Consider the following 27560-nt stretch of genomic DNA (forward strand, 5'->3'; position numbering starts at 1 on the left):
CCTCCAAATTGCTGCTAATTAGAAAGCGAAAGTAAAATGAGCACGGCCGCATGGGCATTTTGACGGTGCATGTTTTTTTATTAATTTTTTGTGCCATTTTTGCCCCAAGCCCCCGTTGATTATGATAATGTAGCATTCTCAGTTAATTTGGCTGCAAAGAAACATCAGCAGCATGAGACGGTCTGGTAATTGCGCATGGCCTGTGTCACACCTATTTCACCAAACAATCTTTGAAGTGTAGTCTGTCGCACACGTTTTTTGCACTTACAAAGTCTTTGACTGAAGGCATGAGAACCAGCCGATCACAGTACAAAATGTAACTGTTGCTCAGTGTAGATGCATTTTCAGAGTTGTACTTTTTATTCCGATTGTATTATACATCTATTCATGAGAATCAATCAGGTCACTCATGCGAGTGCATGGTCAAGACACTGAATCGGTGTCTGCCTACCTGCTCTTGCATTAGGGATTTATCTAATCTGTCATGCATTATCAACTACGCCAAATCGGCTATTATCCCGTAGTAGGCGGTTACAGTGGAACGTCAAGAGGCAGCAGCTAAACGGCCGTTTCACACTGCAAGCGTGAGCAACGCATATTATTTTCGCTGTGTATGTTAAAGGTTAACTAAATCCTAAAACAACGTTTTTTAGTTAATGATTTGTAAGACTGGGGCTTTATTAGTGCTGTTCATTGATTCAAGTACATTTTTTGACATTTGGGTATAAAGTGTTTTAATTCTACAATATATGGTGTAAAAACATCTGAGTGCTGCCCTCTTCAGGTTGAACGGTGGCTACTGCAGTTGAATTTTCCTATTGGATGTTGTGGTACTTTGTGACATAAGCAGGTACCAGCTCACCACGCCCTTGGTACGAGCTCACCACGCCCTTGGCAGCCCCTGGTATAAAAACATCTTGTTTAGTCAAAACCACTGTAGGGAGTCAGGAGTTGGAATTGCGAGTATTGAAAACGATCAGGATAGCGTTTATTAGCATCTAGTTAGCTTTGTATTTATAGATTTATTTAGCTTCACCAAACAGCTCGCGCTGAAAAGCGACGCAGTGCCAAACGCTGCTCCTCCTGCATGGACTCCATCACTGCAGCGGCGTCTTGATGTGAGTGAGCATATATTTTTAATCACAATTTATGTTCCTTCCTATTAGGCTAAAGTTAATCCTCTGCGGTCAACAAACGCGGCGGTGTGTTTTGCTGGATTTTTTCACATAGCAGCAAAATAGACTTAAAATACTTTGTCATTTATGGTCATAAAGACTTAAGAAATATGAAAAAATAAACTGTTAAATGTCTATTTTTTTATGTGTCCACTTACATTCGAAACGAAACATTGTGCTTTTGTAAAATAAAGAAAATAAACAGGGTGTGCTTTCTGCCACTGCGTCTCCGTGAACTTTTTTTCTGGAGCACGTCTCTAAACTTAAACAAAACTCAGCGAATAGTCACACAGGCATAAGCAATATCTTTATAAACATTTAAGTCTCTGCTATTAAATTATCTAATTCAAAACGAAAACAAATATTCTCTGTTTATGTGATCTGTATCAAAGATAGAGATGTCAGTCGTTCTCATATGGCAACTCATCTGCGCCTACAGAGAGCGGGCGCTGTTGAAACGAGTCTCAGGTGCACGCCCCCCCGCTCAGTCCCGCCCTCTGTTCGTCCCCTCTATCTCCGCTGGGCTCTGCCCACTTTTCCAGCATTTTTCAAATATTGCCAGTGGGTGGAGTCAGGCTCTGACCAGGGGTTGAGTTACCCTTTAACCAATGAGTGCATTCACACCGGGAGCAGGAGCGTTGTGTGAGCAGCAGTGAAGCGTGGTCCAGTGAAGCACCAAGTCTTTTTTTTTTGCTGCGCTGCTCACGCTCAATTAAAGTGAAAGCACTCTTTTGATGGACAAAACAAATATGATTTCCCACAAAAAGTGCTCAAAATGCACAGAATAAGCATGTCTAGTGTGTTTTAACAAGACCTTGGATATGTCAGAAAAGTACGGTCGGTGACCGGGAGGGGACATGTTCGGTTCACTTAGTTTTGTCATGGCCACAACAAATAAATTTGTGGGAACGTGATATTAAGTAGTGGGAACGTCATAATATCTCGTGGGCACGAGATCGTATGTTGAGCGAATGACATCCGTTTCTCGTGGCCACGACATAATATGTTAAGGGAACGACATCCGTTTCTCGTGGCTACCAGTTTTATTACATGTGGGAACCAAATCTTCACACGCGATACGGGCTCCTCCTTTTACCCTGGTCATAATTTACTTGTTAATTTAAGTTTTTCGGAACTTTATTCGTGACCCGAGTATTTCATTCAATCCAGCAAATTTCCGATGAAAAAGACCATTCAACTTAAGAATGCGCTTCAGGTGTCTTTCACTTAGCCTACCCATGTCTAAATGCCAGAGACTGCACTATATCTTTATATGACATTCCTAATTGAAAGTAAAATGTTATTTCATCAGTCATCTCCATCTCCGACTGCTGTGGTTATTGACCGGTGTGGTACCCATAACTCGTGGCTACGAGAAATAGATGTCGTTCTCTCAAAATATGAAGTCGTGGCCACAAGAAAAATATATCTTTCCCTCAACATATGATCTCGAGGCCACAACTTTACATCGCGTGGTCACGACATAATGATGTCGTTACCTCAACAAAATGATGAGGTATTCCCACGAATTAATATCTCGTGGCAACATAATATTATCACGTTCCCACGAGTTTATATGTTGTGGCCACGACAAAACTAAGTGAACCGAATACGTCTCCTCCCGGTCACTGTAGAAAAGAAAACGAAGAATTAAAAATATTTATAGAAGATTTACCCATTTAAACTTGTTTTTAATTATTCAATTTGGCTGAAAATGTGGTTTATTATAAAAAAACTAAAGTAAACTAGCCAGAAAATATGATATATAAACTTTCTTTTAGTTTATTATGTAATTCACAGACAGGTAGCATATAGGCTCTAGCACTACCTAAATCAAACAGATGTGCGTTTTTTTTTTTTTTTTCATCTGCAGAGTTGTTACACCTCCCCATGTTAACAAACTTTCAAGACAGCCTATTAAGTCTTTTAGTATAAAGTATTTATGTATTTGGTGCTGTGATGAACATCATAGCGAATACAAAAACCTGAATGGCTGTTTGAAACATTTAAACACTGTTCAGAAACAGAAAGAAGCTCTTGTTTACAGGTTTACAACATGCATTTCTGATGTTCCACATGCAGCATTTACTGCCAGAGAGTGAAAGTGCATTTTCATTCATCACGACTCCTTCACTCAATCCGACATGTTTCTCATGCGTGGTTCCATCCGGATGATGGAAAAGTATTTTAAAAATGCGTAGTAAAGCTCTAAATAATTTGTAATAAGGAATTACCATGATAACAATACTGTGCATGTTCATTATTGTGATATCTTATTACCATGTTAAACATTACGTTGAGTTTATTTCCTTAATATGCAAGGGATAAGGATGGTCTCTGAGTCAATTATTCCGCTTATACTACGGTTATCACACCTCAAAACATTGTTCAGGTGATGTATTTTAAGACATTTGTCAGGTTTTTGTCCTTAAAACTCTCTTGTGTGTAGGACTAATTCTACGCATCTAAACCCAAGCCTCTGTTGCTAATTCCAAAATGTAATTTTAGAGCTAGTAACGGAGGCTTGAGCCATTGATTGCAGACTAATGCAGTTATTAATTAAGTGTAGCGTCAGTTCTGGCAGGTCATGTTAGTCAAGCTCGCATCACCTGACATTCAGCTGATCCACATCTACCTATAGGAATACGACGCCTATCACTATAAGCTCCTTCAGTATTATCAGCAGCTATCACTTTTCTCAGGAGCTAATTAAATGGCGAAATTCAGCAGGCAAACCACATCATCTCACAAGGAAGCGTGCAATCGGGAATTTAGCGAGAGGAATTCGCTCCCCACAAGGATTTCACCTCAGATTCATTCAAGTTTGTGAACTTGAACACGAGATTCATTGCACTGATCACAAGTTTAAAATCCTGATTTGGAAGTGAGCTCCAAAGTGCTTGCATCGCAGCATTATTGACACAGGACTCGATGTGATTCACTCTCCATTCATTTCAGTAAGTCTTCACGAAGCTAAGCTAAGTTCCTTTTAATGCCCATTGCTAAAATCTATCAGGGTATTGGCAACATGCCTGTTGCTAATGATATCCGTGTTGCTTGGGCTTATCTAGTCGTTTTCATTAAAATGCTCTTGCTAGGCTTATGCCATCATATTGACTATGTGCTTTCCTTATCTGTTGTCATTGGCAACTGCTCGCATTGCACATGCTGTGCTTTTAGCACTACGCTGTACAGATTCAAGCATCTTACGGTGATAGTTAGGAAATAACTATTCATGGTGCAAACGGAATCATTTCTGCTGTGGCATAGCTCTAAAAAGATAGTAAACAGTCATTATTCAGTTGAGTCAGTTCAGCGTTGATTCTGTCGGGTATCGGACACGCTTGGTCTATCTAGTTCTTGGAAACACAGCGTTCTTAAAGCTATAGTGTATTGGAAATATGCTTGCTCTAAAGCAGTGGTTCTCAACCTTTTTTGGGCCAGCACCCCCCATCCATTATCCAGGTCCCTCAGGTCCAAAAGTTACAGACTTTGTTGTGCAATTCTTGTTTTATGTTAAATGTTTGATTATTCATGTTAAATGTAAAAATGTTAAATAAAAAAAAAAAAAAAAAAAAATAGTAGGACTATATAAAAAATAAATAGACATATGAGACTTTCACATGGCACATTTTCACGTTTAAAACATAGTTTAATAAAGCCAAAATTTTAAAAAAAAATTGGCAGGTTTTTTTTTTTTTATCCATTTGAAAACCTTGTTAAATATGCTATTATAAACTCGTAGGGGAAAGGGACTTAGGTTTTATCACGCATTTAGGAGATTGTAAGAAGCTGCTTGCATTAACCTTACTTTCGAAAAAAATAAATACAATAATGATTTTTCATGAAAAATTATGTTAGAATTGTACGCCTAAAATATCTTGGTATCAGCTTGTTTTCATCAATGGTATAATTAATACAATTACAATTAATTTGGTTAATTATGTCATGATTAATTTGTTCATAATCATTTAAAAAAAAAATCTTCTAACAAGAATAAACACATTAACACATAATTATTGTTGTATTATCTTAAAACTATTCAAGCAGCATTTCACGCTCAGATGTGACGGTGGAATTAATGCATTACCAAAATGTGATTACAGAATATATTTAAATTATCCATCAAATTGTCATTTTCAAATTGTCATACAGTCTTGCGAGTTAACAATAATGCCTGACCAGTAAATTACTTGGTGAACAAAGAAAACATTTTGCATTGGCATTAGTTAATGCCTAAAAATGTAAAAGCTTTACCTTATAAATAGAATTTAGTTTAATTAATTTAAAAATTCGTCGCCGGAGTGAATGGGAACATGATTTATTGAAAATCTTTGAAAATATATGAAAATTATTTGAAAATTAATTGGTTCTTTAGTCAATACTTTTTTAACTTTCCATTCCTCCGCTGCGTGATTCCAGTCAGCGCTTGATTCTAGCCACCACCGGATTGTTGTCAGCGCGAAACACATTTCTGAGCACCTGAATGCTGATTCTTGTCAGCGCTGGATTCTAGTCAGTGCTTGAGTGCTGGTCTATGACTGGAAAAATAATAGAGTCGTTGCAAAAGAAACGATACATAGCTTACATGTCGCATTAAACTGGCAGATTTTAGAATGTTGCAGGCAATTATTTTGCAATTAATTCTGTTGATCGATTCAATTGATGAACACCTGAACGCCCCCCTTTCAAAAATCTTGCTTCAAAACGCCCCCCGTTGTTCTCTGAACACCCCTGTTGAGAACCACTACTCTAAAGGCTATCTGTTGTTATTGAAACATGCCAGGGCTGTACAGTGTGACATATATGAAAAAAATGGTCTGTGTGATGAATAAATTTACCACTGTAGCATGTGGCGATACAATTTTGCATGTTCATAACACAGCCGCTTAATAGTGTGAAGTGATTCTTGTGCTTGTTTGCATGTGAGATTGATGGCGCACTGCTATTATACTTGGTGTCACGGTTCATAGATCCAATGTCTCTCTCTAGTCTCGTGCCTTGTTGTTTACATGTGTGTGAGTGTGTGAGTGGGTGTGTCCGGATCGTTACTGTTGATCAGTAGCCAGCTGCAATCATTCATCATCACCAGCTGCCACTCATCTCATCTCCTATATATGCTCACCGCTTTCTCATCTCCTTTGTCAGATCGTTGCATGAAGTCTCTGTGTTGTCTGATCCTGTTCCTGTGCCTCGTGTCCCGTCTGGAGTTCCTGTGTTCCTGTTCACGTCTTGTTGGATTACGTTTCATGTCTGGATCACGTCTTCACTCATCAGAGCACGCTGCACTTCATTCATCACTCCGTGTCTGACCATCAAAGTCCCTGCGCCACAGCCTGCATCATCCGGATTTCATCATCATCATCATCATCATTGACTATCAATAAAGAGTTTTTTGCACTTGCAAATTGTATCCTCGTTTCTGACGTAACAGAACGATCTGACCAAGAATGGATACAGCAAGTACATCAGCGCCGACCATGGAGGACTGTTTGAGTAACAGTATGGCTCATCTGGACATGCAAGAGAAGAATTTAAACGATACTGGTCGCGCTGTTCAGGCGTTAGTGGCGCAGGTGTCCGAGCTCACCCGGCAGATCCAACAGCTACGAGCTCCCACTGCGCCGCCCACACCGGCCGTTCCTCCCACACCATCGGACAGCCCATCCCAGTCGGAGCCACGCCTACCAGCCCCAGAGTCCTATTCAGGTGACCCAAAATTTTGCAGAGCTTAACCCAAGACTTTCCAGACCGAGCGATCCAAGGTCGCCTTTGTACTCACCCTCCTGACTGGGAAAGCGGCCTTATGGGGAACGGCGGTGTGGGAGAATGAAGATCCATGCTGCGCCTCGTTCCAGGAGCTCTCCGCTGAGATGAAAAGAGTTTTCGACCGGGCGGCCGGTGGAAGAGAAGCTGCAAGAATGCTGGCTGATTTACGTCAAGGAGAGAGATCAGTGTCAGACTTTTCGATCGAGTTCCGGACCCTGGCAGCGGAGAGCAAATGGAACGAGGAGGCGCAGTGGGACATGTTCCTGCATGGGCTGGCTGACCGCGTCCAGAGAGAGATCTACGCTTTGGACCTGCCTCAATCTCTTAATGAACTCATCGCTTTAGCCCTCAGAGTTGATGCTCGACTATCCCGAGTTGGAGGTCACGCCACGAGTAGACGCCCTCTGGCAGGTGCCGAGGGTCCACGATTTGGAGGCGGGGACGCGGTCAGCCCCGTCGACGATCACGAGCCCATGCAGGTGGGTCGAGCTCGGCTTTCCCGGGAGGAGAGGGAAAGGCGGAGGTCCCAGGGCCTTTGCCTATACTGTGGAGGAACCGGACACTATGCTTACAACTGTCCCGTAAAAGGCCAAGCCCGATAGTAAGTATGAGGCTACTATCGGGTGGGATCTCCGCCGAGAAGACCTCATCAACATCTACCCTCCTTCCGGTAAGACTGAGATGGTCAACACTCACTCACGACTGTCAAGCACTCTTGGATTCCGGGGCAGAAGGTAATTTCATGGATCACTCATTCGCACGTCAATTCAAGATTTCCCTCAAACCCCTCACACATCAGATTGCTGTACACGCACTTAATGGACAAGAACTTCCCGCCATCACTTTTGCCACAGAAGACATCACCCTCATCACATCAGGCAACCACACCGAGATCATCTCTTTCTATATCCTGGACACTCCCCTTGCACCCATTGTCCTTGGTCACCCTTGGCTCACCCGTCACAACCCTAAAGTGGACTGGCAGCTCAAGTCTGTGTCTTCGTGGACTAATCAGTGTCATAAGTCTTGGGTTCATCCGCCCTTCCTCTTCTCCAGCGGGGGCGGGGTTCTTTTTTGTGGGGAAGAAGGACGGGTCTCTGCGACCTTGTATTGACTACCGGGGCTTGAACAACATCACGGTAAAGAATACTTATCCTTTGCCGTTGATGTCTTCAGCCTTCGAGAGGTTGCAGGGAGCGTCCATCTTCACAAAATTGGATTTACGTAATGCTTATCATTTGGTCCGCATCAGGGAGGGGGGATGAGTGGAAGACCGCGTTTAACACCCCCAGGGGACACTTTGAATACTTGGTTATGCCTTTCGGGCTTTCCAACAGTCCAGCGGTCTTCCAGGCACTTGTCAATGACGTGCTGCGAGATATGATAGATCAGTTCATTTATGTCTACCTGGACGACATACTGATTTTTTCTTCTTCTCTCCAGGAACATGTGCAGCACGTCCGACGAGTGCTTTAGAGGTTGCTAGAGAATGGGCTTTTTGTCAAGGCGGAGAAATGCGATTTTCATGCACAGTCTGTTCCTTTCCTAGGGTACATCGTGTCGGTTGAGGGAATGCGCATGGATCCTGAGAAGATCAAGGCTGTGGTAGAGTGGCCAAGTCCAGAGTCTCGTAAGGCCCTACTGAGATTTCTGGGGTTTGCCAATTTCTACCGGCGTTTTATTCGCAACTTCAGCCAACTAGCCGCACCTCTGACCGCCTTGACCTTCCCCAGAACGACGTTCAGGTGGTCAGACGCAGCCGAGGCTGCGTTTGCCAAACTGAAGGGTTGCTTCGTTTCAGCCCCTATTCTGACAACCCCTGATCCATCACGTCAGTTCGTGGTGGAGGTCGATGCGTCAGAGGTGGGGGTAGGAGCAGTGTTATCCCAGCGCTCTCTTTCAGACGACAAGATGCATCCTTGCGCGTTTTTGTCTCATCGTCTATCTCCTGCCGAATGCAATTATGACATTGGGAACAGAGAGTTGTTGGCAGTCAAGTTAGCATTGGAAGAGTGGCGGCACTGGTTAGAAGGGTCGGGGGTACCTTTTATCGTTTGGACTGATCACAAGAACTTAGAATACATTCGGACTGCTAAAAGATTGAACTCCAGGCAGGCTCGTTGGGCACTTTTTTTCGGTCGTTTTGATTTTACTCTCTCGTACCGCCCGGGTTCTAAAAACATCAAACCCGATTCTTTATCGCGCATTTTTGGTCGTTCCGAACGCCCGTCTACTCCCGAGTGCATTTTACCGGAGACTCTATTCATCTCCACACTCGTATGGGAGGTCGAATCGAAGGTCAAGAAGGCCTTAGAAGGGGTAACGCCCCCGGTCGGTTACCCACCGGGTAGTTTATTTGTGCCTGAGGGTCTGAGGTCCAGCGTCATTCAGTGGGGGCATTCTTCCAATGTGGCTTGTCATCCAGGAGTCAGTCGCAATAGATTTTTAGTCAAGCAACGATTCTGGTGGCCTCTCATGGCTCGTGACATTCACAATTTTGTTTTGGCTTGCTCAGTTTGTGCCACTGGTAAGACTTCCAATCGACCCCCAGATGGGTTACTCCAACCGCTGCCGGTCCCTTCGAGACCCTGGTCCCATATCGCTCTAGATTTTGTTACCGCCCTCCCACCCTCTCAGGGTCACACGGTAGTTTTGACCGTGGTGGACCGGTTCTCGAAGGCGGCCCATTTCATTCCCTTGCCCAAATTACCCTCAGCCAAGGAGACAGCGGTGATTGTCGTTGACCACATCTTTCGGTTACATGGCCTCCCGATAGACATGGTTTCTGACAGGGGACCCCAGTTTGTGTCCAAATTTTGGCGAGAATTTTGTAAGCTTCTGGGGGCGACTGTCAGTTTGTCCTCAGGGTTCCACCCCCAGAGCAATGGCCAAACTGAGAGAGCCAACCAGGATTTGGAAAGAACGTTACGATGTTTAGTTTCCAAGAATCCTTCCTCGTGGAGTCAACAACTTTCTATGGTGGAGTACGCCCACAACACGTTGCCAGTGTCATCTACGGGCCTATCTCCGTTTGAGTGTAGCGTAGGGTACCAGCCACCAATTTTTCCTAGTCTGGAATCCGAAGTCGCGGTCCCCTCCGCTCACGCCTTCGTCCAGAGGTGTCACCGCACGTGGATGAGAGCCCGTGAGACTCTACTCCAGGTGGGGTTGCGCACCAAGGCCAAAGCCGATCGCCACCGGTCTAGGCCTCCCGTATAAATCGCTGGTCAAAAAGTGTGGCTTTCTACCAAGAACATTCCTCTCCGTTCCGTGTCTAATAAACTTGCTCCCAAATTCATTGGCCCGTTTACTGTCACCAAGATCATTAGTCCGGTGGCAGTCCGCCTCAACCTACCTCCAGCGTACAGGAGGATTCACCCCGTCTTTCATGTATCCAAAATTAAACCCGTATTTCATTCTCGTATTAATCCGCCAATCCCGGTTCCTCCCCCGCCGCGACTCGTAGATGGGGAACCCACTTATTCGGTCAATCGTGTGCTGGACTCTAGGCGGAGGGGACGCGGATTCCAGTAATTGGTGGACTGGGAAGGTTACGGTCCAGAGGAGAGAAGTTGGGTACCTGCTAGAGACATTCTGGATCACTCCCTTATCGATGATTACAATCGGCAGGTAAGGGGACCTGGGAACGCCAGGAGGCGTTCCTAGGGGGAGGGGTACTGTCACGGTTCATAGATCCAATGTCTCTCTCTAGTCTCGTGCCTTGTTGTTTACATGTGTGTGAGTGTGTGAGTGGGTGTGTCCGGATCGTTACTGTTGATCAGTAGCCAGCTGCAATCACTCATCATCACCAGCTGCCACTCATCTCATCTCCTATATATGCTCACCGCTTTCTCATCTCCTTTGTCAGATCGTTGCATGAAGTCTCTGTGTTGTCTGATCCTGTTCCTGTGCCTCGTGTCCCGTCTGGAGTTCCTGTGTTCCTGTTTCACGTCTTGTTGGATTACGTTTCATGTCTGGATCACGTCTTCACTCATCAGAGCACGCTGCACTTCATTCATCACTCCGTGTCTGACCATCAAAGTCCCTGCGCCACAGTCTGCATCACCCGGATTTCATCATCATCATCATCATCATTGACTATCACTAAAGAGTTTTTTGCACTTGCAAATTGTATCCTCGTTTCTGACGTAACACTTGGTAGTTGATAAAACTTGTTTTTGTTTTTTTTGTTTTTTTTGTTCTTGTTTTCCCACAATTCCTAAGTAATTAAAAGCCCATAATTTCTATGCAGCTGCTAGTTGACGAGAAAATGAAGCGCTATTTTCAAGTGATACACGAAAACCCCAAATGAGCCCGCAAGGAAGAATCGACAGAAGCAATTTTACCAAATCAAAGTAAGGGAGAAACAAAAAGGAAAATTTATAGATATAACCCCAAGTGGACAATGGATTTTCCATGGTTAACTTTCGATGCTGACCAACAGCTCTTGTTTTGTAGCTTGTGCAAGGAGGCTCCAGAAAAGATAAAAATAGACAACCCCTTTGTTATGGGTTGGTAATCCAAATCAGGTAGTAGCTAAATGGATGACCTCTTCTAAAAGGGTCAGGAGACCAAATACAAAAGAGAAGCCAGCAGACATGCTAGATATGTGACACACACACTATGCACTAAACTAAAGAAACGATGCAACTGTTGACAGTATTAGTCTCATAGAGGAGTGTCATGGGATAGGTTAGTGCTAGTTTGCAAACAAGAGTTTTTATTTAGTAATGTCTGCCCACAGATCTGTTCTACTTTGATATGTAATGTTAAGGTGTAAGAGGTGTTATGTGTTCTGTGCACTTTATGGAACATCAATGCCTCTTTAAGTGATGCACTCCATTACTTCTGTTTGTTTTCAGGGATGATAACATACGTTTTATATTTGTGCTACAACTGTTTGGCCTGTGCTACAAAACTTTCAACCTCTGTAGCACCAGTGCTATGTGCAAAAAAAAAAAGTTAAAGTACAGCCCTGCATGATTGTCATTAAAGGGCACCTATTATGCAAAATTCACTTTTACATGGTGTTTGAACATAAATGTGTGTTGGCAGTGTGTGAGCAAAACCACCCTAGAATGATAAAAATCCACCCAGTGGTTTTTTTACAATCTCAATAAATCATAAGCACTGTCTCAGAATGAGCTATTCTCAGATTCGGCGCAATGTGACGTAGAATTGAGCAGGCCCCTCCCACGACTGTTGAGTGACACTTCAGTTTGAGCCTAGACCCGCCCTGAGTGAGCTGGACACAGAGTCCGCCATTGTTCGACGCTTGAGCAGCTGTAGACAAGAATGTCTCCTAAGCGATTGAGGTGTGTTGTTGATGGATGTAAGAATGAACATAGCAGTCTTCATTTACTCCCGTTGTTACTCAAGGATGGATCTGTACTGTTTGTGATCAAGCTTAGTGCTACACTCTCCGGAGCAACAGGCCTAACGTGACTGGACACAGAAGAAATGAAAGTGCGAGCGCGCTCTTTATGACAGCTCTTCGAGTCATTTTACGGATAAAAGGTTTACCAGTTTATTTAGCACCCACTGAAAAAGTGTGTATATTTGTTTACTGTTAGTTGTAACGAGTGTTTTGTGTACTTCGCTGTGTATGTTGTTGATAATGAAAGGGAGAGAGAGAGAGAGAGAGAGAGAGAGAGAGTTTATGGATAAGACTTTAATGCGCACTTCTTATACTATGTTTATTTAGCTCTTAGAGATTCTCTGGAGTAAAACTAACGCTCATCTTTTGTGTGATGTAAAATAAACTTCACTGAACTCGTCAGTATATTTTGGTCATCATTCGGACGGGTTTTGCTACAGCAGGCTTGTATTAGTGGATAAAAGCAGATGACAAATAAGTTATAACCATAATTAAACTAAACTATACCTGTTCTATGTCCATACAGCATATATTCTCTGGCTCTGTGGGCATTATTGTCCGACTCCGAGTCGAAATGAACACCGCAACTGAGAGTTTCTGTTCTAATATTATCAGATGAGATTGTCCTGACTCTGAGCGCGAGCTCGTGAGGCTCCGCCCCCTGTGCCGTGCAGCAGCAGTTAATTTGCATTTAAAGGGCACACACTAAAACAGCGTGTTTTACTGAGCCCCAAAAAATTACAATTTAAACATGCTGTAAAAAATGATCTGTTGGGTATTTTGAGCTAAAACTTCACATACATACTCTGGGGACATCAGAGACTTATTTTACATCTTGTGAAAAGAGTCATAATAGGTGCCCTTTAAGGCTGTCTGGTAGCTATTGGAAACATGCTTGAGCTCAAGGCTATCTGGTTGCTATTGGAAACATGCTTGAGCTCAAGGCTATCTGGTTGCTATTGGAAACATGCTTGAGCTCAAGGCTATCTGGTTGCTATTAGAAACATGCTCAGATTTTTTTTAAAGGTTTAAAAATACAACAAAATTTTATTGAAATAAAAGGCTTCCTCTCTCGCCGCCACTGAGTTTTAAGTGCACAAGTTAGTTTTGCATCTAATATATCGCGAAAAGACTAGCAAAAGTCAAGATGCGAAATTTGAATTTGCATTGACACATTTGAGCAGTTGCAAGTGCATAATTGAGGTTGTACTGTGAGTGTGAATTTAAGAATAAGTGCAAATATACAGGTGCTGGTCATAAAATTAGAATATCATCAAAAAGTTGATTTATTTCAAGAATTCAACTTAACAGGTGAAACTAATATATTATATAGACTCATTACATGCAAAGTGAGATATTTCAAGCCTTTATTTGTTATCATTTTGATGATTATGGCTTACAGCTTATGAAACCTACGAAATCAAAATCCCAGCACATTAGAATATTACATGAAATCACACAGTAATTACACAGTGATACCATGGTCATTGAACCAGGTTTTGGTTCTTTTGGCAGTGTGGGCAGGTGCAAATCCTGCTGGAAAATTAAGTCAGCATCTTGTAGCGAATACGACTTTGGGTAAATTTGAATTAGCTCAAGAATATAGGGAATTTTGGAAATATTAATAATTATGACTCATGGTCATAATTCATAAGTCGCATGTACATTTATTTTATCAATTATAGAGATTAACTGGTTCTGTAACTGATCTAATCGTTATTCGTCCAGCGAGTAAAGGTGAGATTATCACAGTTAAGAAGGGTTATCTCTTTACAAACTCCAAGAAAGTTTGATCTCCTGGCCACGGACATCAAACCTTCTGAGTTTATTAATTAAAACTACTGAATGTAGTCTAATATCGAGCTTGTAGCTTAAGATCTTTCGTTTCATTGACTTTAGAATGGTGGGTTTTCAAACACAGAGACAGTGAAAAGTATAAATAGATTTTAATAAATGTGACTAAAGATTATATGAGCTACGAATAGAAACGTACGTAAAAATGCAAACAATAAACACAAACAAACATTTAAACAATAATAACATACGTGATAAGAATAAAATGAAATGAAAGAAAGAAAGAGAGCCATAGAGAGAAGGGAAAAGCTAGTAATTGTTACATACAGAAACCTAAAGCCGGACCCCAGGAAAGCAGCTTTTATCAGATAAATATACTTGCAAGTCTGTTCTCTGTTTGGTTGATGCTGAAAGCGCGGACGAGGTCCTGTTTCGACTGCGTCTTCCGGTGTCGCGGGAAGCTTGAAAAGGCTCACTGAAATGTAACGTTACCGAGAAAGTTCGTCTTCATCTTCCGTGAAGGAAGAGGCAAATATAACTTAGTTGCAAAAGAACGGCTGCTACGACTCGAACATGTGTTTGTCCGAGGCCTTCCGGGATGTTCCTCGGGGAAGCGTCGCGCCGGTAGAAGAGGAGGAAAGATGAGAGCGAGGTGAGAGAGAGAGAGGTGAGAGAGCCCGCTGTGTTTTGAAGGAGCTCAAGTCACGCCCCCTTGCGTGCGTGACCCAATCGCCTGGGAGGACGTATTGTGGTCATGTCCTTTCATTTGGAAAGGTACACGCCTCTTCTAACTAATGCTGGCGGAATAAACTTCGTTCATAAACATTTATAAAACTGGTATTAATCAAATAATGCATCCTCTAATATTCTGTGCTAAATATTCAACACCGTTGTGTTCTTCTGAACAAAACAATACCGCGAATGACAATTCTGTTAGTCAACAACACAAAGAAACAGGATTTCTCGTGATTACATGCATATTAAACTGATTACATATCAATAAAGCTTATAGATATCGTATTTCGGGTATAAGGATCATAAGCACAGCAAGAAATACATTTTAAACATTTTAAAAAGGTAATTTTGACCACAAGTGGTCGGGCATGATAAGGAGTCTGTGTTTTGTGTGTGTGTATGCAGAGTCGTGCACACGTGGAACCGCGTGGCGAACTTTGTCCTTCCTTTTCAGTGTGAATATCTTCTTGAGTTGATGAGATTAACTCAGGGGACCTGACCGAGCATCTGCTAACACTGTTGTTTTGTTTTGAGGGGTTAATCAGTACCTTTTGTTTGTTGATTAGATTTGATTAATCAACAAAAAGGCAGACCTGATCATCTGCTTTCCGTTACAGTCCCCCCTTGATGAGTTGATAGGGCGTGTATGGGCCTAGTTGACTCATCACGGTAACAATGGTCAGATGGCAGGTGGTTGCTAGGCTGATGACTCAGCTCACATGAGGTTGAAGGGGGTCGATAGTGTGGGATCCCCCCTTTTCGGGGTTCCATAGGAAACCGCCGGACACGGCTTTGTGAGCTTGGCTGTGGATGTTCACATTTCGTTGAGGTAATGTGATCTTTCGACGTTGCTGGGTTTAAGTCGAATGTACACTTTCGGAGTGTGAGTCCTGCTTTGGTAATCAGGACTCGGGGTTGCTCTCTCTCCATGCGATGCCGGATGCCGGATCTGGTGATGTCCGATTGTGGCTGCTTTCTAACGAACCACCACAGCATCCTGTTGGAGGAAAAAGAGAGAGAGAGAGAAAGGGAGGAAAAACTTCAGCGATGGATGTCCTTGGTTGGCTAGGGCATCTTGTTGCTTCGCTGAGGTTGGTGTGCCACATGCTTTGGTGTGCCATGCGTGGGTTTGGTGCTGCGGTGTTCAGCACATGATGTGTTCTCGGCACGCCTGACCCCCCTTTGTGCGCTGTGGCCTTACAAGCTGTGGCGCTGTGATGGCACAGGTGCACAATATGTACTGAAGTCCTGTGAACGCAGCTTGTGCGTGGTGGCAGACAGTTGTCTGAGGCACTGGCTGCCAGTGAGCTCAGATGGCTTGCGAGGGTGGTGGAGGGGTAAGTGGCGGCATAGAAAAAGTCTGTTCTTCAGAGGCCCGCATGACCTTTTAACACAGCGGAGGTAGCGTAAGCAGCTCTGAGGCGTGCAGTGTAGTTGGTAAAGTTCGTTTTTGCTGTGTAGTCACTGCAATCGTGAGGGTGGTTGGTCTGTGTGGTCAAGAAACTTACGCACATTTCTATTTGCGGTTATTCGTAGCAGGTACAATTTGTCCCAAGCTGTCACGTTGGGGACAGTTTGCAGGTGAAAGTCAATGTCTTGTAAGTAAGCAAAAATGTCATGGTTTCCTGCAGGATCTGGGTTGAACGTAGGAATGTTGCGGGCTAGCTTGTCAAGGCTTTTGGGAGGAGAGCTGTTGCTGGGGGCCCAATCCGTCTGGAGAGGAGTCTGACCCTTTACAGCTCCGCCCCCTTCAGCTTTTGGTGTTTGGCTGACCGGGAGAAACTCTGTGATGCGTGTTTCTCCGTTCCAGACACTCTGCAATCTGTAAGCATGTTTTAGTTCTGCATGAACAGTGTCAAGTTCCTCTTGGAGCTCGTGTCTCTGCTGAGTGAGCTGATGGATTTTAGTCTCTGCTCTCTCAAGGAGAGCTTCAGCCTGTTGGAGCCTTTCGTTGAGTTCTTTTCTGGTTTTTCTCTGGGGGTCGTCTAATGACGCCGGCTCTGATCGTTACTCTATTCACTTTCCTGGGGTCTCTCTTAGGTTCTGTCTGTCAGTGAAATGAGAGAAACAAATCACAACAGAAATGGAGAAAAATTAAAATAAAAACAAAGTTGAAGGTAGGGAAGATCAAAGGGAAACACAACGCAAGGAAGTGAATTGGTCTGCAATGAAATGTCACAAGCAATAACACGGGGAGTGTTATAAAATAAAAATAAAGAGGCCTAAGCCTATAAACACTGACTGAGTCCTGCCAATAGATACACAATAAGGGATTAAGATGTTAGACTCAATGTAAATTAAGGCTTTCTGGTTTCATCAAATTGAGTACATATGTATGCAGGAGTCCGAGGCAAAGGCTTTACTAAAATAGTGATACAACAAAATTATGATAACTGATGGTGATTTATCAGAATAACCTACCCCCCCCCCCCCCCTTGGAGAAAAGAGGGAAGAGAAAAAAAAGAGAAAATTATCAATGAAAGAAAATGTGAATAACAACACAGGCTGAGATGCAGGCAGAGGGATAGGCCCCGGCAGTGGGTTTGTGCCACTAGGGTGAGGGCCGTATGTCTTCTCAGTGGTCTTCCCTGGCTGATTAGACACAATTTTGAATTAAAATTCAAACTAGTTTGAATTGAAATTCAACTAAGCATGCAAGGGGAGGTTCAAAATAATAACAATAAGGAAGGAAAGAAAATTAGAATGATGACAGTGATGTATCAATACTAAAATTAATTAAACTGAAATTCAGAATGACTTCCTATAATCCTTACAATAACACTGAAGTTATTAGTATTGATTATAAAAATAATCAAACGAAAAGGGTAGCAATGAGACACTTCAATTGCAGACTGGGGGTTAAACAGATATTGATAAGTCGTAAAGCTTTTCTGCTGAAGGAAGCATGAAGTGCTCTGAACATGTCCTGGTAGACGGCTGCGTTGAGTGGACAGCACAGTGGACCAACACCAGCCGATGACATGGCTCCCCAAACCAACACAGACTGTGGAAACTTCACACTGGACTTCAAGCATCTTGGATTGTGTGCCTCTCCATTCTTCCTCCAGACTCTGGGACCTTGGTTTCCAAATGAGATGCAGAATTTGCTCTCATCAGAAAAGAGGACTTTGGTCCACTGTGCTTTATTAAATCCAGAGTCAACGTAGCCGTCTACCAGGACATTTTCAGAGCACTTCATGCTTCCTTCATTTTCCAGCAGGATTTGCATCTGCCCACACTGCCAAAAGAACCAAAACCTGGTTCAATGATCATGGTATCACTGTGTAATTACTGTGTGATTTCATGTAATATTCTAATTTTCTGGGATTTTGATTTCGTGGGTTTCATAAGCTGTAAGCCATAATCATCAAAATGATAACAAATAAAGGCTTGAAATATATCACTTTGCATGTAATGAGTATATATAATATATTAGTTTCACCTGTTAAGTTGAATTCTTGAAATAAAGCAACTTTTTGATGATATTCTAATTTTATGACCAGCACCTGTATATATTACAAGTTTGTGTCTGTCATTGTATTTTTGTGAATGGCATTTCACACATTTGTGACTACTTGTCTGCAGCTTCAAATTCAGAATACAGGTTTGTGACTATTGTCTGCGAGTGCAATTTTCAACATTCAACTTCAGATTTTTATTTTACAGGTTTTCACATTGGAGCTGTGAGTGTAAATTTTAGTGTACAAGAACGAATATTTATTGTACAAGTTCTCAAATTCACATCTACGTGTTCTTGAGTATTGCTACTCTTTTACCTTCATAGGGAGGACTAACAGTAGTGACTACCTTAAGTGGTTAAAACAATGTGACAAAACACACACAAACCTGACCCAAATGTTTAATGTCGCATTTGTTCTATTTGCATTAGTTTATATCCAGCTGGTCACGTTTATGCATATTTAAAGCTAGCGACGTGATTGCTTTCTCAACATTGATATGTTCATGTAGCCGACAGAAACATAAACAAATCAGAAATGCATTCGATTTCAGATCTTTTTTTATCACTACAATACATATTGTTATTTTGATAAGATAATCATCAAGTGTTCTAAAATAGAAGCAAATAAAGTGAGAGACTATTCATGTAATATAGGCCTACATTTATGTAATTTTAAAGGGGTCATATAATGCCATTTTTGTACAAGCTAACATGATTCTTTAGGGTATAAATTAAAAGTTTGTAATATACTTTAATTAAAAATTCTCATTAGTATTGTAAGAAAACACTCATTTTACCTGGTCAAAAACAGCTCCGTTTAAGTGCATGTGTCTTTAAATGATAATGAGCTTTGCTCACCCCGCCCCTCTGTTCTGTGCGTACACCGTTTGTTATAACCATAACACAGTAACCATAACGCGGTGTTCATTATAAACGTGGGATTATGAATTATATTGAGAACCTCGTACATAGAAAACATGCCGTAATGTACCCTGAGTGTAAACAGCCGCATTCATCGTGAAGCGTGCAGCAAGCGATTTGCAAAGATTAATATAAATATTAATATAAAGGTTAATAAAACGTTACACTCACTTTCAGTTGAGAGGTGCAGCAGGAACACGAATAGTTGGTACCGATCCTATTTTCAGGAACAGCTTCTTAGCAAAACCAGCTTTACTAACCCTCGTTTTTAAAGCAGTCTGGTGTGTGAAATGATTCGCGCAAACATGAAAGCATGGATGTTGATCGTGGGGAATCCCCGCGAGGGAATCCCCGCGTCAATGCTTTGGGAATATTCCATCAAAACATCAAAATGACTGCTGTGTTCCTTATTACACCCAAGAACAGATCGCCAGAATCGCTAAGATGCCATTCTTCTCCAGCATATCAATGCACTATGATGACAGACAGCTCGCTCACGAGCGAGGGCGGGTCTGTGTTGAAACGCTGCTGTCAATCACAATCGTGGGAGGGGCGTCGATTTAGTGACGTCACAAAATCGAACGGATTGATTTTAGAGAGGGTCAAACATATAAGGAGATTTTAAAAAAACACTGAATGGATTTTTATCATTTTATGATGGTTGTGTACAGGCACTGCCAACACACATTTCAGTGCAATCAACTTGTAAAAGTGCATGTACCATTATGACCCCTTTAATGTTCTGGCCTTTGCAGATATTTAAAGATGGCTTTAATCTTTAAGCATGACTTTTTGGATTTATATGAAATGCTTTACAATAAGATTTCTATTTTTATCATTAACTAAGGTTAATAAATGTTGTAGAAGTATTGTTCATTGTTAGTTTGTTAATTCCAACATATACTAATACATTTTAAATTGAGTTTTAATTTTTAATTTATCTGTTAACCTTAGTTAATGTACCATGAACTAACATGAATGATCAAGGTACAATTGTATTGCTCAAATATTAATTAATATACATGCTGTAAAAATGTATATTGCATAATGCATATAGTTCATGAAAGCTGGCTAATACATCCTTGTTAACAAACTGGACTTGCAAAAATGTTACTTATGAAAATTACATATGTTTCTAGGTTATAGCTAAAGAAACACACATTTGACCTGTAATATTTTAATGTTTAAATTATTTTCTGTAGAATTCATTCAGTAGAACTTCTCATTTTAACATATTAATATTTACTGTATATATTTATTTCATTTAGCATATTTCAGTTCAGCACTGTTTGTGTTATGTTTTTTTTATCCAGTATTCATTTAAAAAAAATATCGGTTGATTAATCAGTTATTGGCAAGTACGGTCAAACCTAGTTATCAGTATCGGTAAAATCCACTATCGGTCAACCTCTACTTATACTGTAACTAAGTACCTTACAACCTGAGAGTACACATCACTGACCATTAGGGCTGTAACTTTTATGAAAAAATTCCTGTTAGATTTTTCAGACATAAGTGTTCATTGAATCTATTGTAAAATTTTGTAAAAAAAGATATTCCATGTCCAAAAACGCTTCCATTTTCAACGCCAAATATAGGCAAATCTAACAGGTACAACTAACTAATACAACTAACAGGTATTAGGATGAACGTAAAGAGGGCGTGCACAAGTCAGCAATATTTCTGATGATTTATTGCCGTGAAGTTTCGTGCACAATGACAAACAGGAGTGCAACATTCTCAGAAGACAATAAGCAGAGTGGACTGCCATAACATCAATGAAAAACATTACTGCAGGCTTCAACATGGCTGTGTTTACCATTAATGTCAAACCAATTTCACCTACGTAGGTGACTGTAGCCCGTAGCCCGAATCTGTATCTGTATGCATGAGACATTTTTGTTGTAAAAAGAGACACATTATGCAGAAGTAGGCTATAATTTGCTGTTTGTCAGAGCCTGGAGTTGCTGTGTGACGCACGTTCGCTGTGGGCGTATCTTGATGAGATGGACGCGCTCCGAGAGAAGGCCGTTAAAATCGATTCCCTATTTTCGTTTTCGAAACATGTGTTGGTTAGTCCGATCGATTGTGCAATCGATCAGTCAAAACTGGATGACTGAATACGGCAACGATTCACTGAATCTAGGAAATCTGATCTCATCTCCCAAGAAATCTGGAAGATGCTTTGCTAGAGCGGTCCAGTGGTCGAACATTATAAACTTAATTTTCCAATTCCACACCGCCTGAATTTTGGATTACAGTAGCAGGAGAATACAAAGAGTTATCCAATGTGGCAATGTACCGCTTCCATTTGGATCTACATATTTGTGCTAGCAGACTTTTTCCACTGTTACATACAGTACATGAAAAATAAATACTGATCACTTCTTGATGTTGAAGATGATCTGCTAGTAGTCGTATCCAACATCAGGCCACTAATGAAGCTTTTGCGCTCCCAAAAACAAGTGCACCCATCCCATTGAAAGGTAAGCCTAAATTAAATTGATATACAGTATAGTAAATATAAATGGATATTACATAGTTAAAATGTTGTGAAGGACTTAAAAACGTTTTTGTTTAATGTTTGTGCACTGGCTTAAATGTTTGAAAACCACTGCATTAGATGACAGTAACAGATACCAACCCAAAACAGGAAATTGAAGGAGAAGAGCAAGTATTTCAAGCAGATGGTCCCACATGTTTCCTTCTTTTCTTCTTTTAACCCCATCTGAAAGAAAAAAGAAAGAAAAAACCACAGACATGAACTAAAAGCAACTGAGCATCTTTGTTGGGCTAAATATGCAGCAGTCTAGCTGTTGTGCACAATATTTCTTGTAGTACATGCAAAATTTGTTTTATTTTTGCTTCTTTTGATGTTGTGTAAAGTTATGCCTGGTTATGACACCACAAACAATAGCAAACTTCTGCAGTTGGGTTTGCAACACTGGGGTATTTTTTCACCTTGATTTTTGAAGAAAATTATTGTAATAATTATGTTAGATGTGATTTTAAATAATGCATTTTAATAATAATTATCCAGTTACCTTCAGTGTGTTTGATAATATATCACAACAAAAATCCTTAAGTGTGTGATAAAAAATTTGTTCATGATTGATACAGATTGAACTTCTGCATCAACAGCTGAAATGTTCTTCAAAATATCTTCATGTTCCACAAAAAAAAAGTTTTATTAAAAAAAGAATATGATGCTAGTTTTCATAAAGATAGTTTTGAATGGCATGAGGGCGAGTATGACTATGTTCACACTGTCTGTGTATCCGATTGTTATCCGATCAAAATGACTGACACGTATCAGACTGTCCAGACTGTTCAGATCCGATTTGTGTGTCCCGTGGTGCTCTTACAATTTCTGGAATATCTGCATTGGTTTATGGCAATGACGCTAAGTTGATAGTCCAATGGCAAAAACAACATGGAGGGGTTTGCAACGTTTCAACTTTGTCTACCAATATGACAATGTGTAGATGTCAAGCTGGACTACTATGTCTAGAGAAGCAGTGGCAGAAACGTAGAATACTGAACAACTTTATTCTGTGCTGCCATCTCCGCAAAAATTAAGACACCTCAACACTGAACCATGAAGAATTTTCCACGCAACCTGCACATTGAGAACAACACAACCTTGTTTCTGCAACAATGTCATATGGCGCAAGAAAGTGACATAAGCAAAAATGCTACGCCAAATCCGATCAGAGCTGCCAGACTGAAATGGATATCCGAAAAATTTAACTGAATAGGATTTCAAACCACATGTAGCTTAAAACGGATGTTTTGTGAAAACTGGATTTCGTGTGATTTCTTTGACATTCACACTTTCTAAATACAATGGGATTCCAAGTGGATATGCACAAAAATCTGATTTGGACTGACATTCTGAACAAGGCTTAAATAATGATAAAACTTTCATTTTGGGTAAACTATTTCTTTAAGCTCTCAAATAAATGTATAATTACATTAATGTTTCTCTAAAAAGAATTGATATGAAGAAAGGGTTAATTCCTCAACTGTGTGTCATGTGAAACAAAAGCACTGTTAAAATAGATAGCTACTTTGACGCATATTTGATGAATTTGTCTGGAGCTCTTTATGTTTATCTGCTAGTTAAAGAAAAACACACAGATCTTTACAACAATCACTGACACTCACACACACACCCGTTATAAATATCTGATAGGCCTACCCCCTTACAAAACAGTACTGCATGTACTGGCAATACCATGGGGTATGATGCTCCAGCTAATATTCTACGTTTGAAACACGAAAACTACACTATGGTACGGTAACACTTTAGTTTAGGGTCCAATTCTCACTATTAGTTGCTTATTAGCATGCATATTACTATGATATTGGCTGTTTATTAGTAGCCTACTTATAAAGCACATATTAATGTCTTATTGTGTATGACCATATTCTACATTCCTACCCAATTCCTAAACGTAACAACTACGTTACTATAAAAAAGCAGTAATTATGAGTTTATTTAGGCAACAATCGTAGTTAATATTTAGTTAAAAATTGAGAAATGGACCCTAATCTAAAGTGTGACCCTATGGTACTTTATGATTAGATTCATTTCGAAAAAAAAGAAGAAAAAAAAAAACAAAGAAAAAAACTTAAATTTCACAGTCTTGTAACACATAGCTTATGCTGCTCACTAAAAGTGTGACACACAACTGACTCACTCACCTGTCTGAACATGTAAAGAACGACATGTTCGTTCATTACACCACACAGCACGAGCCAGGCTGAATTCGGAATTAAACACTAACGTTACCCTACTACTTTAAATTGCATAAAGAGTAGTATGTTATTCCGAATCCAGCCTCAGAAACAGTTGCAGAGAACTTTTACATTTTACATTTACTGTTACATTTTACTTTACAAGTTTTTTCGCATAATGAATGTGAATGTATATTAACACGTTCATACGGATTATTTGCTGACCTTTATGGTCCCGTTTAGTATTCTACCGCAACACACTAACGTAACCGTCCGTCTAGAAATCAAGTTAAACTCTACTCTGTAGCTCTGAACTCATTAGAATGTATTCACAATTGTATTTAGTAATCTCAGATTGTTCGAGATGATCAAACAAATCTCAAATCCAGATTGAAAATGTGATTAAACAGAGAATGTATTATAGCAGTGCACTATACCATACGTACAGTAGACTTGAGAAAACCACAAAGATAGGCTACTTACTGTCGCAAACTGGCCTCCAATCACAGTTACGAAAACTAATGTAGGCTACATTTACAGCTAAAACAAACACCGACGAAAAATTTTCAATCAGTTTAGATCTTACCTTTATCAGCTGATGTCACACAAAGACTGCCAAACGGTGAGAACTGTTCAAATTGTAAGAATAGGTCTTCATTCAAAGATAACTTACTCTTAATTCATGGGATAGATTGCTTATTTAGAAACATCAACAAAAACATAATAGGACCCAAAAGAAAAGTTCAAACGAGCTCCACCCGAGTCACCCAGTGAGCAGGGTTGCCAGGTCCCAGAAAAAAAAAATAATTTCAACCCAAATTACGGTGCCCGGAAAGGGACATGCTCGGTTCATGTAGTTTCCTAGCTAAGTTACCTTTATTTATATAGCGTTTTTTACAATACAGATTGTTTCAAAGCAGCTTTACAGAGATAACAGGAAAATAATGCAACAAAGTTTGTTTCCAGAAGAAAATAGCATCACAGTCCAGCTGAAGTAAATTCAGTAGTTTCCTAGCTAAGTTACCTTTATTTATATAGCGTTTTTTACAATACAGATTGTTTCAAAGCAGCTTTACAGAGATAACAGGAAAATAATGCAACAAAGTTTGTTTCCAGAAGAAAATAGCATCACAGTCCAGCTGAAGTAAATTCAGTGATGGTTCATTTTTGTTGTAAAAAAGTTATTCATTTAGTTAATAAAACCGCTCTGGAGAAAACTATGGAAGCTTGTTTCCGCCACTGAATAATAAATAAATAATAATAATTGCGACTTTTAATATCACATATATTTTATATTTTTTCTCACAATTGCGATATATCAAGTCAGAATTGTGACTTTTTTTCTCAGAATTGCGAGACATGAAGTCGCAATTCTGAGAAATAAAGTTGCAATTCTGAGAAATAAAGTTGCAATTGCGAGATATAAAGTCAGAATTGTGAGATATAAAGTCGCAATTGCATGTTATAAAGTCAGAATTGCGTGATATAAAGTCGCAATTGCGAGAAAAAAAGTCAGAATTCTGACTTTATAACACGCAATTCTGACTTTATAACATGCACCCAGCAAACAATATGACGTTGTGACGACGTCACGTGCTGGTCATTTTTAGTCACGCTTACGTTAGCATATGAGGTCGCCACAACTATGGCCACAACCGTCAAAGTGAAACACCAAAAGAGGTTGCTACGACGTCGCCAACCGACGTCGTGATAACGTCTCCAGTACTTTGCGACAACGTTATTTAATTAAGGTCGCCGATTGGTCATTTGAGGACTTTTGACAGTTTTACTAGCATTTACCTGCCACTACTGTCACAGCAACATCTATAATTGTGGTTCTTGTTCAGAACTTAAGTTTGTTGTTTCAACCAGCAGTACTGTTCAAATCTTTACATTTTACTCAAACAATTGGTAAAAACATGTTTAAACATTCACTAATGTAAACATGTTAAAAAACATTCTAGAATAATTGAAAGAACTGAAAAGTGTTTTTGCAGATTTTATTTAACAGAATTTAACAGACACTATAATAACAAATGGGGAAAAAAATTAACAACTATACATTAAAGCAAAAAATGAAAAAAATAAACGTCACTATGTAAAACACTTTAAAAAGGTCTTCATCTGAATCTTAAAGGGATAGTTCACTTTGAAATAAAATTTTGGTATGTTTTAGCTTACCTCAAGGGCATCCAAGATGTAGGTGTCTTTTTTTCCGCAGTAGTTTCAATTTGGATATTTTTAGGTCAAACCGTTCTTGTCTGTCAGTCATTTCATGCAGGTCTACGGTCACTGTCTCAAAGAGCATGCACAAAGTCCAAATTAAAACAATTCCCCATCGTCCAAATTAAACAATTCCCCATCGTAAGTACACATTGATGGCCTAAGACACGAAACGAGCGGTTTGTGTGAGAAAACGAACAGTATTTATATCGTTGTTATCTCTTGAAAACAGCACACGTCCAAATGATCTGACGGCGCGGGCGGGTATAGATATATACATAGATGTCGCTTTGGCTACGGTCTCGTTCCAATGAACTGCAGTAGCCAAGGCGACATCTAGTGTATCTATACCCGCCTGCGCCGTCAGATCATCTGCGCCGTCAGATCATTTGGATGTGTGCTGTTTTCAAGAGATAACAACGATATAAATACTGTTCGTTTTCTCACACAAACCGCTCGTTTCGTGTCTTAGGCCATCAATGTGTACTTACGATGGGGAATTGTTTAATTTGGACGATGGGGAATTGTTTTAATTTGGACTTTGTGCATGCTCTTTGAGACAGTGACTGTAGACCTGCATGAAATGACTGACAGACAAGAACGGTTTGACCTAAAAATATCCAAATTGAAACTACTGCGGAAAAAAAGACACCTACATCTTGGATGCCCTTGAGGTAAGCTAAAACATACCAAAATTTATTTTCAAAGTGAACTATCCCTTTAATCTGTGTCACTGAATTGCTGGTTATTGATCTCTTGTGGGACCGCCACTTCTGAGACTTACTGCACCTAGACAAACAATTTAAATAAATCTTAAATAAATCTTGTAGTCTGGAAGCTCTTTCAGTTTTGCCTCCAAGACAGCAAGCTCTTCCAAAGACTGGGCCACATCGATTTCTATTGGAGTCTCCGGACCCTGGCTGGCTCCTCCAGTCTGGTTTAACCGGAGGAGGATCTCCTGGATGTTTTTTGCCATCACATCCTGGCGGGTCAACATTGCCTTAAGTGTCTCTGTTTCAGAAACACAAAATGTTTCAAAGACATTAAAATGAAGGTCAGAAATGTACAAAGTGCAAAGATAACACATTGCAGTTATTACATGACTGAAATTTACCCACAATAAAAATTAGCATACCTTGCATTACTGTAACCGTTTGGGTTAAGGCGGAGATAGAGTCTGACACACTTGAGGAGCAGCTGGCAGTTTCTGTGTGCACATATGCAATACAAAATGCAAGCGATTAAACTCAACACTTAGGTTCAGCATGTTATAAAACAAGAACTACCAAAGTTCAAATCACCAGGCTACATTTCTTGTGTGTCACCATGTTGATAACTGTAACACTTACAAATAAACAAGATTTTC

The 27560-nt window shown here is 40.5% G+C and overlaps 1 protein-coding gene across 4 annotated transcripts in view; it reads right to left on the bottom strand.

Moving 5' to 3' along the window:
- The window catches only part of cd151l (CD151 antigen, like), a 39048-nt gene extending 12613 nt beyond the window's left edge, over positions 1-26435 (bottom strand). For 2 of the 4 annotated variants that reach the window (XR_014030637.1, XM_081372461.1), the window contains exons 1-2: positions 26153-26435; positions 21876-21959 (exon numbers count right to left, since the gene is read on the bottom strand). Coding sequence is in view for 2 of the 4 variants with exons in the window: in XM_081372461.1 (XP_081228587.1) it covers positions 21876-21959 (84 nt within the window). In the remaining 2 variants the exon portion in view is untranslated. Of the gene's footprint in view, positions 1-21875; positions 21960-24557; positions 24798-26152 lie in introns of those variants that run through there. The other 2 variants (XR_014030638.1, XM_081372460.1) reach the window with 1 other exon arrangement.
- Positions 26436-27560: the final 1125 nt, after the last annotated feature.

This window comes from Scardinius erythrophthalmus (assembly GCF_964197995.2).
Source record: "Scardinius erythrophthalmus genome assembly, chromosome: 8".
In the NCBI taxonomy this organism is placed as follows: Eukaryota; Metazoa; Chordata; class Actinopteri; order Cypriniformes; family Leuciscidae; genus Scardinius; species Scardinius erythrophthalmus.